General features: G+C 41.9%; 1 protein-coding gene across 1 annotated transcript in view; it reads right to left on the bottom strand.

Annotated features, from left to right (window-relative positions):
* LOC119856882 (E3 ubiquitin-protein ligase rnf213-alpha-like) overlaps positions 1-16,366 on the bottom strand; it is a 175,927-nt gene that overhangs the window by 61,027 nt on the left and 98,534 nt on the right. The window contains 10 exon segments of the mRNA XM_043516118.1: positions 416-609; positions 4,321-4,524; positions 8,200-8,357; positions 9,615-9,748; positions 11,032-11,205; positions 11,802-11,943; positions 14,293-14,443; positions 15,140-15,204; positions 15,963-15,999; positions 16,159-16,250. Of these exon segments, the coding sequence (XP_043372053.1) occupies positions 416-609; positions 4,321-4,524; positions 8,200-8,357; positions 9,615-9,748; positions 11,032-11,205; positions 11,802-11,943; positions 14,293-14,443; positions 15,140-15,204; positions 15,963-15,999; positions 16,159-16,250 (1,351 nt within the window).

The raw sequence follows: 16,366 nt of genomic DNA, 5'->3' as shown, positions 1-16,366 counted from the left end.
CAATGTAACAGGCTTTTATCTTCTATGCAGGCCGGCCACTAGTGAGGCCACAGCAAACACTGAGCCACCATCTGACAGAGTTGATTGGAACATGGAGTTTTTTCCCCGTGGAAAATTATGACTTTTCACTGAAAAAACAAACCCCCTAATTTTTTCAGTAATTGAAGTTTTTGATAAAAAAAATTGCAAAAAATCAAAACTTTTTAAATTTTTAGTTTGCAAGTTTTTCTGTATAAATTCAGAATATATGGAGGAAATCTGACACTTGCAAAAAAACTGTTTAATGGAAAACCCATCTTTTTGTCTGGGAAAAAAAAGGTTTCACATAAAATTTTTGACTATTACGTGTTTTAACAAAGTTTATATTCTTTAAAATACATAGACATGATTTTGGTGGGAGGGGGTTAACATTCACAATACGCTCTTCAATAATTTCCTTTTGTTACGATAAAATCTCATCTGGTAGTCATCCAATGTGATCAGCTCCAGAATGTGCTTAATGGACTTGATCCTTTTCAGCCAGTTCAGGCAGGCGTTGAATGGCAGAAGCTCCTTCTCTATGGGCTGCAGCTGCTTCAGGATGATGTTCACAGCATCAAGAGCTACGAACTAAAAGGACATTTAAAAACAAATCCTGTGAGTTTCAGAGCTAGCCATTGTGTTTCAGGGTAGGAAGTATAGAGCAGATAAAATGACAGGGCAGGAGTATCACTTGCTGAAGAATTGAAGTAACAGAACTGGAGCAGGTTACGAAGGAACAACCTGTGGCTGCACATACATGTATACACACACACACACACACACAGGCAAGACATGATCATCAGCAGGGAGCGGCAAAGACCCTTACCATCTGAGCTAAAGGGATAACCCCATTAATGGCAAGAAAGGAGTAGCAGCCGAGATACAATCACAACTGCTGCACCAGTGTGTTACACATCCAGCTGCCAAGGCAAAGAAACAAGCAGTACCTTAGTGAAACAGAGGGAGAGAAATCCCACACTTGTTTACAAGCAGTGCACACCATAATGGAGTGCCACAGAATATCATTTCCCCTCCTCTTCAGGACCAAAATGCCCTGAGTCAAGGATCTTGTTACTTAACCAAGTTTGAAGTCTGATCTAATTCCCCATTAAATCAATCCACCTTCCCACTGACATCAAGGGGAGTGGGAGCTAGCCCTTAACCATGGTATTAAACTGGTTCAAGCTGCCTTGGATTTAACCTTGTTTGGCTTGTTATTGTGGACAAGGCCAGGGCAGGTATAAGCCATTTTTAAAGAGCGGTTAAAACTGGTTTGGATAATACAGCTCCTGGTCCAGTGTAGACAGCACTTGCATCAAACAAAACCAGCTTAAAATTGTAGTGATCATCTCCCAGTGCAATGAACATTATATGATAAAAAGCACATGTGACTTGCCAGCAGCACTGCTGAGAAGGATCTGGGATTTGTGGTGCATCACAACCTCAACATGAGTCAGCAAGGTGAAACTATTGCAAAAAAAGCAAATGCAATTTGGGGTTGCAGTAACAAAGGCATAGCATGCAAGTCATAGGAGGTGATAGTACCGCTCTACTCAACGCTAATTAGGCCTCAGGTGGAGTAGTGTGTCCAATTTTGGTCACCAATGTACAGAAAGGATGTAGAGAAGTTATGAGTATTGGCTCTATACCTGGATTTCAAATGTTTGCTCCTGGGGTAAGGCCCACAAGGTATTTGCCTACACATCTTGGAAGGGCTATTCAAATTGAGTGGTTTCAGAATAGCAGCCGTGTTCGAATTGTACTTCAAATTGAGTGGCCCATCAAAAGAACATTTAACTCACAATGGAAGATGCCCATCTACCTTGAATGGATTTTCTTGTGAATGTGCTGTTTGAGATATAGGTAATGGCGTCTACTGCATCCAAGCAGAATCATGCATGGACATTTGACTTGCCCATGTGACTTCAAACACTATCTTGTCACCTGTGATTTTCCACTAGCTGTGCTGAGGGCTTTGTTTGAAACAAGGGGTTTCCCTCCACATAGCAGAAGCTATAAAAGTCCCTCCATTTTGCCTCTTTCCTGCTCCAGCCTCTGGACTATGGACTTATACTAATGGGAGCATTCAAACCAAGGGACTGAGGACCTTCCAAGGATTTGGAAGCAACCAGAGACTTGACTTAGACCAGCAAAATATTCCATCACTGCTACAATCCTGAACCAAGAACTTTGCATTTAGTGTATGCATTTGATTCCTTTAACCAATTTTAACTCTCACCTTTCTTTCTTTTTATAAAAAAAACTTTTGATTTTAGCTAATAAAAGATTGGCATCAGCGTGATTTTTGGGTAAGATCTAAGTTATATATGGACCAGTGTGTATGGCTGGTCCTTTGGGATCAGAAGAACATTTTGTTTGATGAGACTGGTTTTAAAGAACCACGTCTTTAAATCCAGTGTTTTTGGTGGTAATACAAAGATTAAAATACCTAAGAAAACTGCGTTCCTGACTTTTTGTTAGCCAGTGTGGTGCAACAGAAGTTTACTTTTGTTGCTGGTTTGGTATATCCTATTGAAGATTAACCAGTCTTGGGGTGTATCTGCCCTATTTCTCAGGGGTTTGGCCTGAATTTGGTATTCTCAGTTGTGACCCATGGAGGCACGGTTACAGGCTGCCATAAAAAAGATGGAGAAAAGTTTTTCTCTCTTCCCACAGAGGGCAGGACAAGAGGCAATGGGTTCAATCTATAGCATATCAGATTTAGATTAAATCTGAGGAAAAACTTCCTAATTGTAAGAACAGTAGGACAATGGAACAAACTGCCCAGAGAAGTCCTGGAAGCTCCTTCACTGGAGGTTTTCAAAAGGGGACTAGATCCATCTGTTTTGGATGGTTTAGGCACAACAAATCCTGCATTTTGGCAGTGGGCTAGACCAGTGGTTCCCAAAGCTGGTCCGTTGCTTGTTCAGGGAAAGCCCCTGGTGGGCCAGGCTGGTTTGTTTACCAGCTGCGTCCACAGGTTCAGCCGTTCACAGCTCCCACTGCCCGCGGTTCGCTGTTCCAGGCCAATGGGGGCTGCGGGAAGGGCGGCCAGCACATGCCTCGGCCTGCATCGCTTCCCGCAGCCCCCATTAGCCTGGAGCAGCGAACTGCAGCCAGTGGGAGCCGCGATCGGCCGAACCTGCGGACACGGCAGGTAAACAAACTGGCCCGGCCCAGCCCGTCAGGGGCTTTCCCTGAACAAGTGGCAGACCGGCTTTGAGAACCACTGGGCTAGACTAGATGACTCTTGTGGTCCCTTCTAACCCTATGGTTCTACAGATTCTATGATTGGAAGCGGAGAAATACATGGAGGATTCCTAGAATCAGAGATTGCCACTGTGATCACCTACTTTGACTTCCTGAATTATTTCCTCTTTGAACTAGAGCAGATCTTTTAGAAAAACATCCAATCTGGATTGAAAAATTGCCAGTGATGGAGAGTCCACCATGATCCTTAATAAATCATTCCAATGGATAATTCCCCTCACTGTTAAAAAATTATACCTTATTTCCAATCTGAACTTGTCTAGCTTCAACTTTGAGCCACTGGGTTTTGTTATACTTTTATTTTCTAGACTAAAGATCCAATCATCAAATATTTGTTCCCCCATGTTGGTACTTATAGTCTGTACTCAACTCACCCCTGAGCTTTCTCTTAATTGAGCTCCTTGATTCTATCACTCTATCACTTGTGGACACCAGAACTGGACACAGTACTCCAGCAGCAGTCACACCACAGCCAAATATAAAGATAATGCAACCTCCCCACTCCTACTCAAGATTCCTCTGTTTATGTATCTTGGGATTGCATTCGCTCTTTTGCTAACAGGATCACACTGGAAGTTCATGATAAGCTGATTAATCACCATGCCCCCAAATCTTTTTCAGAATCACTGATTCACAGGATAGAGTCCCACATCCTGTAAATATACCTACATTCTTTTTTCCTATACATATGCATTTATCTGTATTAAAATACATATTTTTTTCTTGCACCTACCTTACCAAGAAATCCAGATCGCTCTATATCAGTGACTGTTCTCCATTATTTACCACTCCCCAAATCTTTGTGTCACCTGCAAATTTTATCAGTGATGATTTGATGTTTTCTTCCAGATAATCAATAAAAATGTTGAATAGCGTACGGTGAAGGACCAGTCCTTGTCGGATACAGTAGAAACATCCACTTGATGATGATTCTCCATTTACAATTACATGTTGAAAAGATCTACAATGAAAAACTATTCAGATAACCTTGCTCACCATTTTAGTTGTGTCTTCTTCATAAAATTTCACCATTTTAGTTGCGTCTTCTTTATAAACTTTCAGCAGCTCACTGGTTAGATTCTCCTCATTTTTTACTAAATTGATGAACAGCTGATAATTATCTGGTAGGTAGAAATATTCAATGTGCAGCCAAATCAGGGAAAACCCCAAGTTGTCATGTGCCAAAGAGGTGCAGAGCTGCTTCGCACCCGTTATGAGAACATTAGACAAAATCTGGTGATAAAATAAAAGGTATTATTTCTACTCATCGTCAACCAAAAGAATAATGATTGACCCATAGAATTAAGTTCTCTGTTACTGCTGTGTTTAATGAAAGATGTATAAAGAAAAGGAGTACTTGTGGCACCTTAGAGACTAACAAATTTATTAGAGCATAAGCTTTCGTGAGCTACAGCTCACTTCATCGGATGCATTTGGTGGAAAAAACAGAGGAGAGATTTATATACACACACACAGAGAACATGAAACAATGGGTTTATCATACACACTGTAAGGAGAGTGATCACTTAAGATAAGCCATCACCAACAGCGGGGGGGGAAGGAGGAAAACCTTTCATGGTGACAAGCAGGTAGGCTAATTCCAGCAGTTAACAAGAATATCAGAGGAACAGTGGGGGGTGGGGTGGGAGGGAGAAATACCATGGGGAAATAGTTTTACTTTGTGTAATGACTCATCCATTCCCAGTCTCTATTCAAGCCTAAGTTAATTGTATCCAGTTTGCAAATTAATTCCTATTCAGCAGTCTCTCGTTGGAGTCTGTTTTTGAAGCTTTTTTGTTGAAGTATAGCCACTCTTAGGTCTGTGATCGAGTGACCAGAGAGATTGAAGTGTTCTCCAACTGGTTTTTGAATGTTATAATTCTTGACGTCTGATTTGTGTCCATTCATTCTTTTACGTAGAGACTGTCCAGTTTGGCCAATGTACATGGCAGAGGGGCATTGCTGGCACATGATGGCATATATCACATTGGTAGATGCGCAGGTGAAGGAGCCTCTGATAGTGTGGCTGATGTGATTAGGCCCTATGATGGTATCCCCTGAATAGATATGTGGACAGAGTTGGCAACGGGCTTTGTTGCAAGGATAGGTTCCTGGGTTAGTGGTTCTGTTGTGTGGTGTGTGGTTGCTGGTGAGTATTTGCTTCAGATTGGGGGGCTGTCTGTAAGCAAGGACTGGTCTGTCTCCCAAGATCTGAGAGAGCGATGGCTCGTCCTTCAGGATAGGTTGTAGATCCTTGATGATGCGTTGGAGAGGTTTTAGTTGGGGGCTGAAGGTGATGGCTAGTGGCGTTCTGTTGTTTTCTTTGTTGGGCCTGTCCTGTAGTAGGTGACTTCTGGGTATTCTTCTGGCTCTGTCAATCTGTTTCTTCACTTCAGCAGGTGGGTATTGTAGTTGTAGGAATGCATGATAGAGATCTTGTAGGTGTTTGTCTCTGTCTGAGGGGTTGGAGCAAATGCGGTTATATCGTAGCGCTTGGCTGTAGACAATGGATCGAGTGGTATGATCTGGATGAAAGCTAGAGGCATGTAGGTAGGAATAGCGGTCAGTAGGTTTCCGATATAGGGTGGTGTTTATGTGACCATCGCTTATTAGCACCGTAGTGTCCAGGAAGTGGATCTCTTGTGTGGACTGGTCCAGGCTGAGGTTGATGGTGGGATGGAAATTGTTGAAATCATGGTGGAATTCCTCAAGAGCTTCTTTTCCATGGGTCCAGATGATGAAGATGTCATCAATGTAGCGCAAGTAGAGTAGGGGCATTAGGGGACGAGAGCTGAGGAAGCGTTGTTCTAAGTAAACAGTAAAGCGTTGTTCTAAATAGTTAACTATTTCACATTTGGTGACAATGTATACCTTCAAATCAGCGGCACTGCGATGGGTACCCGCATGGCCCCACAGTATGCCAACATTTTTATGGCTGACTTAGAACAACGCTTCCTCAGCTCTCGTCCCCTAATGCCCCTACTCTACTTGCGCTACATTGATGACATCTTCATCATCTGGACCCATGGAAAAGAAGCTCTTGAGGAATTCCACCATGATTTCAACAATTTCCATCCCACCATCAACCTCAGCCTGGACCAGTCCACACAAGAGATCCACTTCCTGGACACTACGGTGCTAATAAGCGATGGTCACATAAACACCACCCTATATCGGAAACCTACTGACCGCTATTCCTACCTACATGCCTCTAGCTTTCATCCAGATCATACCACTCGATCCATTGTCTACAGCCAAGCGCTACGATATAACCGCATTTGCTCCAACCCCTCAGACAGAGACAAACACCTACAAGATCTCTATCATGCATTCCTACAACTACAATACCCACCTGCTGAAGTGAAGAAACAGATTGACAGAGCCAGAAGAATACCCAGAAGTCACCTACTACAGGACAGGCCCAACAAAGAAAACAACAGAACGCCACTAGCCATCACCTTCAGCCCCCAACTAAAACCTCTCCAACGCATCATCAAGGATCTACAACCTATCCTGAAGGACGAGCCATCGCTCTCTCAGATCTTGGGAGACAGACCAGTCCTTGCTTACAGACAGCCCCCCAATCTGAAGCAAATACTCACCAGCAACCACACACCACACAACAGAACCACTAACCCAGGAACCTATCCTTGCAACAAAGCCCGTTGCCAACTCTGTCCACATATCTATTCAGGGGATACCATCATAGGGCCTAATCACATCAGCCACACTATCAGAGGCTCCTTCACCTGCGCATCTACCAATGTGATATATGCCATCATGTGCCAGCAATGCCCCTCTGCCATGTACATTGGCCAAACTGGACAGTCTCTACGTAAAAGAATGAATGGACACAAATCAGACGTCAAGAATTATAACATTCAAAAACCAGTTGGAGAACACTTCAATCTCTCTGGTCACTCGATCACAGACCTAAGAGTGGCTATACTTCAACAAAAAAGCTTCAAAAACAGACTCCAACGAGAGACTGCTGAATAGGAATTAATTTGCAAACTGGATACAATTAACTTAGGCTTGAATAGAGACTGGGAATGGATGAGTCATTACACAAAGTAAAACTATTTCCCCATGGTATTTCTCCCTCCCACCCCACCCCCCACTGTTCCTCTGATATTCTTGTTAACTGCTGGAATTAGCCTACCTGCTTGTCACCATGAAAGGTTTTCCTCCTTCCCCCCCTGCTGTTGGTGATGGCTTATCTTAAGTGATCACTCTCCTTACAGTGTGTATGATAAACCCATTGTTTCATGTTCTCTGTGTGTGTGTATATAAATCTCTCCTCTGTTTTTTCCACCAAATGCATCCGATGAAGTGAGCTGTAGCTCACGAAAGCTTATGCTCTAATAAATTTGTTAGTCTCTAAGGTGCCACAAGTACTCCTTTTCTTTTTGCGAATACAGACTAACACGGCTGCTACTCTGAAACCTGTGAAAGATGTATGAAACTCTAACCCCAGTCAAAAATGTTGTTAAAATGAAGTTAAAGTTGAAAGCACTTAGCAGTAATTTAACAGCAAATACAGTGTTTCAGTAAAGTGCATTTATCAAAAAACAGTAGAAGCGGACAGGAAGTGGTTTTATTTTTGGCAGACAATTTTGACTGTTAAAAATCCAAAACCCAAAACCTTTTTTCCAAAAAGCTCAGGCAAGACCTTTTCAATTAAAAAAAAAATCTACAAAAAATTGAAAATATTCTGCATCAGCTGGCGATCTGCCCCCAATGACTTCAATGGAGTAAGGGCTGATTAACACCAGTTGGGGATCTGGCCCTAAGTTTTTTATTTTTTTCTGCATTAAGTCTAAATTGTCTGCTGTACCATTGGTAACCCCATCCCAACCATTCAGCCTGGCGATGTTTAAAAGTGCTTCTCTGCAGAAACCCGTTTACCTCATAAACCTGAACATCTTGCCCTGGAAAAGCCATCCTCACAAAATCACTGGCATAACGCCGAACTATTTCTGGACTATTGCCATCTGGCACTGGCATATTCAAGATAGAGCTTTGAAATATCTCAGCAGAGTCCATAGTAGGGTCCTTTGGATAATCTAGGATGACACAGAATGAGCAAAGGAGAGGGGCTTATTGAATTATAGTAAATCACTATAAATATTGTTTAGTAATTATTAATATACAAGTGAATGTGGGGCAAGAGTATAAGCATGGCAGGGCAATGGGAATCCTGTTTTTCTCCATTATAAATGATTACTTGTTTGAATTATGATGCGGTGTTTTAGGTCATTCTAGCTGGGTGGGGAGTGGAGCAATTGTGATTCCTTCAAGCAATGAAGGACTGGAGTTCGCAAAGGACAAGGAAGCTCGGATAGTCTAATAGGGCAATCTTCAATGAGGAACTCTTTCCCCCACCAGCAAGACTCCTTTAAGGACCAGAAGTTTAAGCACAGGCCCTACTGATTTGCACGTCTGAGAGTATCTACATCCCCAGATCTATCTGCAGATTCCTTTCCCAAGTCACTGATTTCCAGGATACAGTCCACCATCTGGTAAGAGTGACCTATATTCTTTAATACTTGCATTTGACTGCATTAGAATTAGAGCTGATTGGAAAATCTATTTCTGTCCCATGGAAAATTTTGACATTTTGCATTTTTTGTCACAAATCACAACAAAAAGCCAAAATCTGAAAATTGTGACAAAATTCAGTTATGATTTTTTTGGTTTGGGACAATCAAAATGATTAATTTTGATAAATTTGCAATGGTTTATTTTGATTTGACCATTTTTAATTTATTTTTTTATGTATAAAAAACAAAAACATTAAAATAATGTCATTTAGAACAAAAAAAAATGAATGAAACTTTTATCCTGAAAACGTTGAAACAAGATGCTTTGACATTTTCTAGTTTTCCCCAATTTGTTTTCTAACAACATTTCATCTAAATTAACACAATTTCATGAAAAATTTCAGTTCTCAAAATGGCATTTTCTGACACCAAACTGTTTTGATTAAAATTTTTCAACCAACTTTACTTAAGCACAACCAAGACTCCAAGTGATGGAGATTCCACCCCGTACCTAGGTGAGCTGGGTCAATGGTTAATTTCCCTCCCTGTTAAAAATGTACTAGTTTCCTGTGTCAATTTGTCTCCCTTCAGATCCCATGCAGTGGCTCTTGTTCTGCTTCTCTATGCTAGACTACTGAGCTCTCTTTTATGGGAAATCTCCATCCCACATAGCTCTTCTAGAAACCTGATCTGGATTAACCCTGGCAAAAGAGAGAGGAGAATTGGGTCCCATATTTTTTTCGCAGTTAATTTTAATAGATGCAGACAGTGTGAAGTTACCTTTCACCCGCTGGATTGTCTCCCATATCTTGTCCAGGCGAGCTTTCAGAACCCAGCTGAATGGAAAGCAGCACAACATGGACATGCTGGGGTCTTCGCTCATTGACAACACGGAAATCTTAGCATCAGGGGCCCTTGAGTGTTTAAAAACAAAGAAACATATACACACCCACATACACATTTATATATATATATATATATATATATATATATATATATATAAAAGAGAGAGAGAGAGAGTTAAGCAATTTAGAGATGTGTCTTATTCCCATCAATCATCTCTAGACATGTGCTTCATTTAAAAGATAAACATGCCTAGAAAGGAATTCAATAAAAAAGAGAAACTGCCAGGTGGGATCAGAGCCAAGGTCGGTCTAACTTGATCTCCTCTCTCCAACAGCACCAGATGCTGGAGAAGAAGGTGTCAAAACCCACAGGAGTAGATGGGAGGTAATCTGCCTCCCACATTAGGTGTCTAACAATTAGAAATTGGTTTAAGCATTGAAATATAAGGTTTAATATCCTTTCGAAACTTTTTGTCAGCATTCAATATATTAACTCTGAATATTCTTGTGATCCTTAGAAATGTCCAGTCCCTTTTTGAATCTTGTTAAGTTCTTAGCCTCAAGACTTCCTGTGGCAGTAAGTTCCAGAGGATAATTACATGTTGTGTGGGGGAAAAAAATATTTCCTTTGATTGGTTTTGAATTTGCTGCCTTTCAATTTCATCTATTGTCCCCTTTGTAAAAGGGTGGTCTGTCCCTTTAGGGGCATAGGCCTGGGGCCAGCCAGCCTATTCTTCTATCTGACCTGGCTAGGAAGGGGTCAAGTGTTCTCTTTAAAGGGCTGAAAGTACTCAGTCAGGGAAGAGGCTGGATCCTGTGACTTACTCTGCAGCAGACAAATGCAGAATGAAAGGCCTCTAGGCCCCTAGAGCAGAGGAATAACTTTGTTTTGTGTTAGTTTGTGAATTAATAAACTGTGCCCAGAGGGAAGGGCCTGAAAGAGATCAGTGATTAGGACTAGATGACCCTTGTGGTCCCTTCTAACCCTGTGGTTCTATTATTCTAAAACTCCCTTCTGATTTTTAAATGTAGAAATCTATAAATACTCCTCCTCCTCCTAACACTAATAAATAATGATGCATATAAAAACTGGCAGAAATGACTTTGCCTGTAATTCTGTGCACATATTTGTCTGGGATTACTTGTGTTTAAATAGGACTATTAAATTTCTGGCTTCCAATACAGTGAGTTCCATACAGTTCTGATACAGTGAGTTCCATGGCTTAATTTTTCTATACATTTGTTGCTTTCCCACTTCCTTGCGCATGTGCTTATTTAATAAACACACTCTTCACCATGTTTCCCACTCAGATCTAATCCTGAGAGTCCGAGCTTTCTTAGTAGTTTCTTACTTCCTAGTATACTTAATCTTCAGAAATGATTCATCTTTGAACATCTGGAGCCAGAGGTCAGAGAAAGGAGTTTCTTGAGAGATATGATCCAAGTTGTTGTTTGCATCAATTATTGCTAGAATTTGAGCAAACATATTTGCCACAATGTCTTCCAAATGATTCCAGACAGCATGCCTTAAAAACAAGGAAAAACATGTCTTATAAAATAATTCTTTCAACTCCCCCCCCTTAATCAGCTCATTTTGTGTGTCTGTAATATGAGGGTTGCTTTGCAGGGCTGGGCCCTAAGATACAACTATGTAAATATCCAACAATCATAATAAAGCTTAGTCATCCACACAGGACAAAACAGGGAGCAAATTTAGCATTGGCTGGGTGATGTCTCTCAAGCAGGTTGGGAGTCAGCTGTCTGCAGTGGCTGAATACCATAAATATGAATTTCCAAAACTTTCAAGTTATTTATCTGCAAGGTTCAGCACATTTCACATAGCTGATCAATTTTGTTCTTGTTACAAACAAGATCCTTTAAGTGTCCAATGACCTAAGATTTTGTTGCCAATACCCTGATTAATTGTGATTTTTAAAACATATTCTAGTCTTCTATATAAGTTCTTATACCACCTCATCACTGTTGTACCTGAGCCCTTACAGTAATCCTTTAAGTGATGTGAAACAACCATATCACATCTCTTTGGTATTCCAAAAAAATGGAACTATTTGAAATTCAAATGGCCAACATGATGCAACTATACAAGAACATACAACGTTACCTGAATGACGTGCCTTCAAGTATGAACTCACTAGACAGAGCTCTGTGGAAAATCCACTCTCCAGGCTCCTTACTCAGCTTCTCTCATTCTTGTAAAAGGTTACAAATTCTCCTTTTCAAGATGTCCATAAAATGATGAGCAACTAGCCAAAAAAGAAAAATAAATCACTTTATCTCACAATAAGGCTGATCAACATTTTCTTAATCGCAAATTGTGTTTTCAACTAAATGAAAAATAGGGCAGAAAGCCTCTGCTTTCCTCACATTTTTGATTTTTTGTCAGAAAACTCAAAACCTGCAAATTTTCAGCCAAAAACGTTTTGGATTACAGCAGTTTTGGGCCAATTTTTTTTTCCAGTTTTCAGGTGTTTGGTTTCTGGACAAAAAGTTGAAATTTACCATGTGGGAGTGGAGAAAAAACACTTTCAAGGCCACTCTCCTAAAAACATTTCCTGTTTGTCTTCTTTGAAACAGTTCCTTTGGCCGAAGCAATCTGACCTTCCAACTGGAATCAAGAAACTCTTAGATAAAGCGTTCAAGGAAAAAAGTGAGCTGTAGCAACTGAGGGTTCCATTTGGCTTTCAGGTCTGGTCTACACTAGGGATTTACGTTGGCATAGCTACGTCTCTCAAGCAGGTGAAAAATCCACACCCCTAAGAGATGTAGCTATACTGACCTATCCCCTGGCAGCATTAGGTTGATGGACAAATTCTTGCGTCGACTTAGCTATTGCCTCTGAGTGAGAGGGATTACCGGCAATGATGGTAGAAGCCCATCGGCGTGGGTAGTGTCTACACTAAAGCGCTAGAGTGGTGCAGCCGTGCAGTTGCAGCGTTTTAAGTGTAGACATACCCTCACTTTTTTCAGTTACTCTGGTGTAGATCTGTCATTATACCATTGAATTCAGTGCAATTACGTCCATGTTGTAGCAAAATCCACTCCCACCTGGGCTAGAAACTGAAGCAGTCCACTAGTATTTAAAAGTACAGCTGATTAGAACTTCTTTTCTTCCCCATGGAAGATTCTGACTTTTCAGCCAAAAAAAAAATCTAAAATGAAAAAATGTTGATTCTGAAATGCCACCATGGTGTCTCAAGGGAGTTATCATTTGTGTGCCTGTGACAGAGAGCTGGCTGTAGCACCCTGATCACTGACATCACTGCAGCACAGAAAAGGTGGCAAGCTTGGCTTGGAGGAATTAAACACTTTCTCTTGGGCGATTACAAAAACCTGTGTGGTACTGCTGATGACAATTAGCAGCAATGGGGAGAATATAATGGGGAGGAACAGGAAGTGGGGGAAGAGCTCAGAGGGTGAGTTGTGCAGAGGAGAGAAGCTGTGTAGAAGTCTCCTCCTGCAGGTTTCAGAGTAGCAGCCGTGTTAGTCTGTATTCACAAAAAGAAAAGGAGTACTTGTGACACCTTAGAGACTAACAAAGAGAGCTACAGCTGTAGCTCACGAAAGCTTATGCTCAAATAAATTTGTTAGTCTCTAAGGTGCCACAAGTACTCCTCTCCTCCTGCAGTGTCCCTGTGTCATGTTCTGTTTGCTGGGGAACTGAAGAATAAAGGTATACATGATAAAAAGGAAACAGCCTGGGCATATTTATGTTTTATGGACGATGGAAACAACGTATGCAATGAGGCACACTGGATAGCTGAAGAAGCATCATGTGACAAGTGCCACATAGCTCCATTCTCCTCTATGGGCCAGGCAACCCAGACAGATGACATCTCGCATGATGCCCTATGGTGTCTTCACTTCCTGAGTCACCAAGATATATCATAGGACACCCATGGCCAGAGAGCATCATGGGAAATGTAGTCCAGCTGGGAGCCCAGCCCACAGAAGAGAATGAGGGCATGGATGTAACCAAACTACAGCTCCCAAGAGACATTTGGGTGGCATTTCTAAATTGAAAGGTTTTAGATTTTGGCTGTTTGGTTGCCCAGTTTTTAGATGAAAAGTTAACATTTTCCAATGAAAATGAACACTTTTCAGTGTCACCTGACACAGTGATTCTCAACCTGTGGCCTGCGGGCTGCTTGTGGCTCAATCAGCACAGAACAGCAGCCCATGTGACATCCTCAGAGCCATATAGGTTGTATTGGATGTGGCCCACAACTGTAAATAGGTTGAGAACCACTGAGCTACAGTTTCTCTCCATTTAAAAAAAGCACCTTCCATCTACTTAGTTTGAAATATTTACACATTAGTTTGTTTAAATTTGGATCCCATTTAATCACTAAGGACGATTGCACAGTTGCCTTGAATAATTGTGTAGAACGTAACAAATGTTGACAGCACAGCAACATGAAAGACCTCCACACTCATTTTTCATTTGATGTCTAAATGGCATATTTTTACTCAGGAATCCACAGCTGTAAAGCTAGTGCCCTAGCTATTGTACCACTAATCCATCCAATTTGTTTTCTTAAAGTTTTTGTAATGGCCAGTCACACACAAATACAAGACCTTTTATTTATACTCACATCTATTTTTGCTCTGAGACGGAAAAAGTGCACCACAGAGAATCTGTATCCTTTCTGTAGCTCGCTGGCTGTTGTCTTTCTTATCTTCCAGCTGGATCACAGCTTTCTGGACACTTTGTTTGATCATGAATTCAGTGTTGATCAGTTGCAGCTGGAAAAATTTTTGGCAGGGCAATGCTATTGTCCCCATATGGCAGATGGGAACTGAGACACTGCGAGACTAAGGGACTGACTCAGGGACACACAGGAAGTCAGCAGCAAAGCAAGGAATTGAACACAGATCTTCTGAGTCCCAGGCTACTACCCAAAATACTATAGACCATCCTTCCTCTTCATTTTCATGGCCATCAGCAGAATAGCATCTGAGCTGTTCCCTGGCAATCTCTGTAGCAGTTTCAGGAGGCACGTGCTGCATCTCAAGTCTGCAGTTCCTGTATCTGCCTCATATAGCCCCATCTCTGCAGTATCTGAGCACCTCACAAACACCGATGAGTTTATCCTCGTGAGGGTGGCAGCGCTATTCCCCCTCTCAGTCACAGGGGGGAGCTGAGGCCCAGAGACATTCAGTGACTTTCCCCAGGTCACATAGGAAGTTAGTGACAGAGACAGATATGGGACCCAGAAGTCCCGAAACTTACTCCTAGTCCCTTACCACAGGGCCGACTTTCCCACACAACTTAACCAGGGAGAATGTCTGGTGATTGCCTCTAAAATGACAGGTGTGATGCCCTGCAACTTTTCCTCCCTTGGGCAGGGACCTCCCCAATTTGAACCTGTTATATTTGAAAAGCTAACACTGGATTTGATAGTTCTCACTTATGGCGGGCAAGATAGATAAGACACTTACATTTTCCTCTGGGGAGTAATTGGTTTTTTCAGCATCTTCAGGGGCAATAGAATCCACTGGACAACCTTGAATGATGAGCAATTGCATGTTACTTATCTGTTGCATCAAAATCTTCAGATATTAGATACTTAAGGATCGGCAACAGCGTGATTACTGGGTAAAATCGGAGTCATACGTTGACCTGGGTATGTGGCTAGTCCTCTGGATCAGAAGAACCCTTTGTTTTATTAAAATGGTTTTAAATAAGTACTCATCATTAACTCTAGAGGTGCAACAAGGGCTGGAGTGCCTAAGGAGACTCCATTTCTGACTTCTTGTTAGTCAATGTGGTGAGACTGAAGTTACGTTTGTGCGTGGTTTGTATTTCTCGTGGAAGAATAACCACCGATTTGAGATGAGTCTGCCCCATTTCTAATCAGTCTAGTATTCTCAGATGTGAGCCACTGAGGCACAGTGACAGCCCCTTCCAAGCGTGGGCCCAGTGCGACGGCACCATTGCCGCCATAGTAAACCCAATACTGCCTCTTACTCGGGCGCAAGTGGACCTGTGGACTGGATGACCCAGGCAGGAGCATTACAGGATTCCCTACCCCCTCTTACTTCTCTGTGCGGGTGTGTAGCCTAAATCACTACTGAGTCCTCAGAGGGAATGTGCGTGGAACCCCACAGCTCCATTTGCACAGTCGCTTTTTAGCGTACGGTGATGTCTCCTTATCTGATTAAACTTCACTTCACTGATGTTACCATCCCCTTATAGGGGCAGGGAAACGGCAGAAGGTAAAACAACATATCAGAGATGGGTTTAAAGCAAGAGGTTGGTTACTTGTGTCTGTTCCCTGCTGGGTGCTGATCATGAAAATCTCATGTTTTTTTTTTCCACCAAATGCATCCGATGAAGTGAGCTGTAGCTCACGAAAGCTTATGCTCTAATAAATTTGTTAGTCTCTAAGGTGCCACAAGTACTCCTTTTCTTTTTGCGAATACAGACTAACACGGCTGCTACTCTGAAACATGAAAATCTCAGCAACTGTCATTTTGGAGAGCTGTCCCAGATTGGCTGCAAAGGTCTCGGGAGGCAGCAGGTCATCCAAATGAACACTGCGCCACTCACCTGCAGAGGCAGAAATGGAATAGACCACAAAATGCCATTGAGTCACAGAGTTTAAGGCCAGAAGGGACCATTAGATCATCAGTCTGATGTCCTGTATAACACAGGCCATTAAATTG

Source organism: Dermochelys coriacea, chromosome 6 (assembly GCF_009764565.3).
Source record: "Dermochelys coriacea isolate rDerCor1 chromosome 6, rDerCor1.pri.v4, whole genome shotgun sequence".
Classification (NCBI taxonomy): domain Eukaryota; kingdom Metazoa; phylum Chordata; order Testudines; family Dermochelyidae; genus Dermochelys; species Dermochelys coriacea.
This window is presented reverse-complemented; position numbering and strand designations above follow the sequence as displayed.